General features: G+C 23.6%; 1 protein-coding gene across 1 annotated transcript in view; it reads left to right on the forward strand.

The window, feature by feature from the left end:
• The window catches only part of LOTGIDRAFT_156318 (hypothetical protein), a gene marked incomplete at both ends in the record, with an annotated part of 6,983 nt that overhangs the window by 1,560 nt on the left and 2,233 nt on the right, over nt 1–3,190 (forward strand). Inside the window, 8 exons of the mRNA XM_009046991.1 lie at nt 208–270; nt 397–459; nt 586–711; nt 775–900; nt 1,216–1,341; nt 1,405–1,593; nt 1,720–1,915; nt 2,820–2,980. Coding sequence (XP_009045239.1) covers nt 208–270; nt 397–459; nt 586–711; nt 775–900; nt 1,216–1,341; nt 1,405–1,593; nt 1,720–1,915; nt 2,820–2,980 — 1,050 coding nt within the window. The remainder of the gene's footprint in view (nt 1–207; nt 271–396; nt 460–585; nt 712–774; nt 901–1,215; nt 1,342–1,404; nt 1,594–1,719; nt 1,916–2,819; nt 2,981–3,190) is intronic.

Raw genomic sequence — 3,190 nt, forward strand, 5'->3', positions numbered from 1 at the left:
TTTATTTACATGATTGATCTTCCTGTTTAATATTACCTTACAGTATTGTGACTGTTTTATTGCGTTATATTGATAATACCGTCTATTAATGAGTTATATTCCATTAAAGATGTTAATATTTACTGTGTTAAATTGATAATACAGGTAGTTAATAAGTTATATTCCATTGTAGATGTTAATACTTACTGTGTTATATTGATAATACAGGTAGTTAATAAGTTATATTCCATTGTAGATGTTAATACTTACTGTGTTATATTGATAATACAGGTAGTTAATAAGCTATATTCCATTGTAGATGTTAATATTTACTGTGTTATATTGATAATACCGTCTATTAATAAGTTATATTCCATTGAAGATGTTAATATTTACTGTGTTATATTGATAATACAGGTAGTTAATAAGTTATATTCCATTGAAGATGTTAATACTTACTGTGTTATATTGATAATACAGGTAGTTAATAAGTTATATTCCATTGTAGATGTTAATATTTACTGTGTTATATTGATAATACCGTCTATTAATAAGTTATATTCCATTGAAGATGTTAATATTTACTGTGTTATATTGATAATACAGGTAGTTAATAAGTTATATTCCATTAAAGATGTTAATATTTACTGTGTTATATTGATAGTACCATCTATTAATGAGTTATATTCCATTGAAGATGTTAATACTTACTGTGTTATATTGATAATACAGGTAGTTAATAAGTTATATTCCATTGAAGATGTTAATACTTACTGTGTTATATTGATAATACAGGTAGTTAATAAGTTATATTCCATTGTAGATGTTAATACTTACTGTGTTATATTGATAATACGGTCTATTAATAAGTTATATTCCATTGAAGATGTTAATACTTACTGTGTTATATTGATAATACAGGTAGTTAATAAGTTATATTCCATTGTAGATGTTAATACTTACTGTGTTATATTGATAATACGGTCTATTAATGAGTTATATTCCATTGAAGATGTTAATATTTACTGTGTTATATTGATAATACGGTCTATTAATAAGTTATATTCCATTGTAGATGTTAATACTTACTGTGTTATATTGATAATACCGTCTATTAATGAGTTATATTCCATTAAAGATGTTAATACTTACTGTGTTATATTGATAATACCATCTATTAATGAGTTATATTCCATTGAAGATGTTAATATTTACTGTGTTAAATTGATAATACAGGTAGTTAATAAGTTATATTCCATTGTAGATGTTAATACTTACTGTGTTATATTGATAATACCGTCTATTAATGAGTTATATTCCATAGAAGATGTTAATACTTACTGTGTTATATTGATAATACAGGTAGTTAATAAGTTATATTCCATTGAAGATGTTAATACTTACTGTGTTATATTGATAATACAGGTAGTTAATAAGTTATATTCCATTAAAGATGTTAATACTTACTGTGTTATATTGATAATACCGTCTATTAATGAGTTATATTCCATTGAAGATGTTAATACTTACTGTGTTATATTGATAATACCGTCTATTAATGAGTTATATTCCATTAAAGATGTTAATACTTACTGTGTTATATTGATAATACAGGTAGTTAATAAGTTATATTCCATTAAAGATGTTAATATTTACTGTGTTATATTGATAATACAGGTAGTTAATGAGTTATATTCCATTAAAGATGTTAATATTTACTGTGTTATATTGATAATACAGGTAGTTAATAAGTTATATTCCATTAAAGATGTTAATACTTACTGTGTTATATTGATAATACCGTCTATTAGTAAGTTATATTCCATTGAAGATGTTAATATTTACTGTGTTATATTGATAATACCGTCTATTAATGAGTTATATTCCATTAAAGATGTTAATATTTACTGTGTTATATTGATAATACCGTCTATTAGTAAGTTATATTCCATTGAAGATGTTAATATTTACTGTGTTATATTGATAATACCGTCTATTAATGAGTTATATTCCATTGAAGATGTTAATACTTACTGTGTTATATTGATAATACCGTCTATTAATAAGTTATATTCCATTGAAGATGTTAATATTTACTGTGTTATATTGATAATACCATCTATTAATGAGTTATATTCCATTGAAGATGTTAATATTTACTGTGTTATATTGATAATACCGTCTATTAATGAGTTATATTCCATTGAAGATGTTAATACTTACTGTGTTATATTGATAATACCGTCTATTAATAAGTTATATTCGATTAAAGATGTTAATACCGTACTGTGTTATATTGATAATACCGTCTATTAATGAGTTATATTCCATTGAAGATGTTAATATTTACTGTGTTATATTGATAATACCGTCTATTAATGAGTTATATTCCATTAAAGATGTTAATACTTACTGTGTTATATTGATAATACCGTCTATTAATAAGTTATATTCCATTGAAGATGTTAATACTTACTGTGTTAAATTGATAATACAGGTAGTTAATAAGTTATATTCCATTGAAGATGTTAATACTTACTGTGTTATATTGATAATACCGTCTATTAATGAGTTATATTCCATTGTAGATGTTAATACTTACTGTGTTATATTGATAATACGGTCTATTAATGAGTTATATTCCATTAAAGATGTTAATACTTACTGTTTTATATTGATAATACCGTCTATTAATGAGTTATATTCCATTAAAGATGTTAATACTTACTGTGTTATATTGATAATACCGTCTATTAATGAGTTATATTCCATTAAAGATGTTAATACTTACTGTGTTATATTGATAATACCGTCTATTAATAAGTTATATTCCATTGTAGATGTTAATACTTACTGTGTTATATTGATAATACAGGTAGTTAATAAGTTATATTCCATTGAAGATGTTAATATTTACTGTGTTATATTGATAATACCGTCTATTAATGAGTTATATTCCATTAAAGATGTTAATACTTACTGTGTTATATTGATAATACAGGTAGTTAATAAGTTATATTCCATTGAAGATGTTAATATTTACTGTGTTATATTGATAATACGGTCTATTAATGAGTTATATTCCATTGTAGATGTTAATATTTACTGAGTTATATTGATAATACAGGTAGTTAATAAGTTATATTCCATTGAAGATGTTAATACTTACTGTNGTATATCAATAATACCGGTAGTTAATGAGTTATATTCC

This window comes from Lottia gigantea (assembly GCF_000327385.1).
Source record: "Lottia gigantea unplaced genomic scaffold LOTGIsca_11, whole genome shotgun sequence".
Lineage (NCBI taxonomy): Eukaryota > Metazoa > Mollusca > Gastropoda > Lottiidae > Lottia > Lottia gigantea.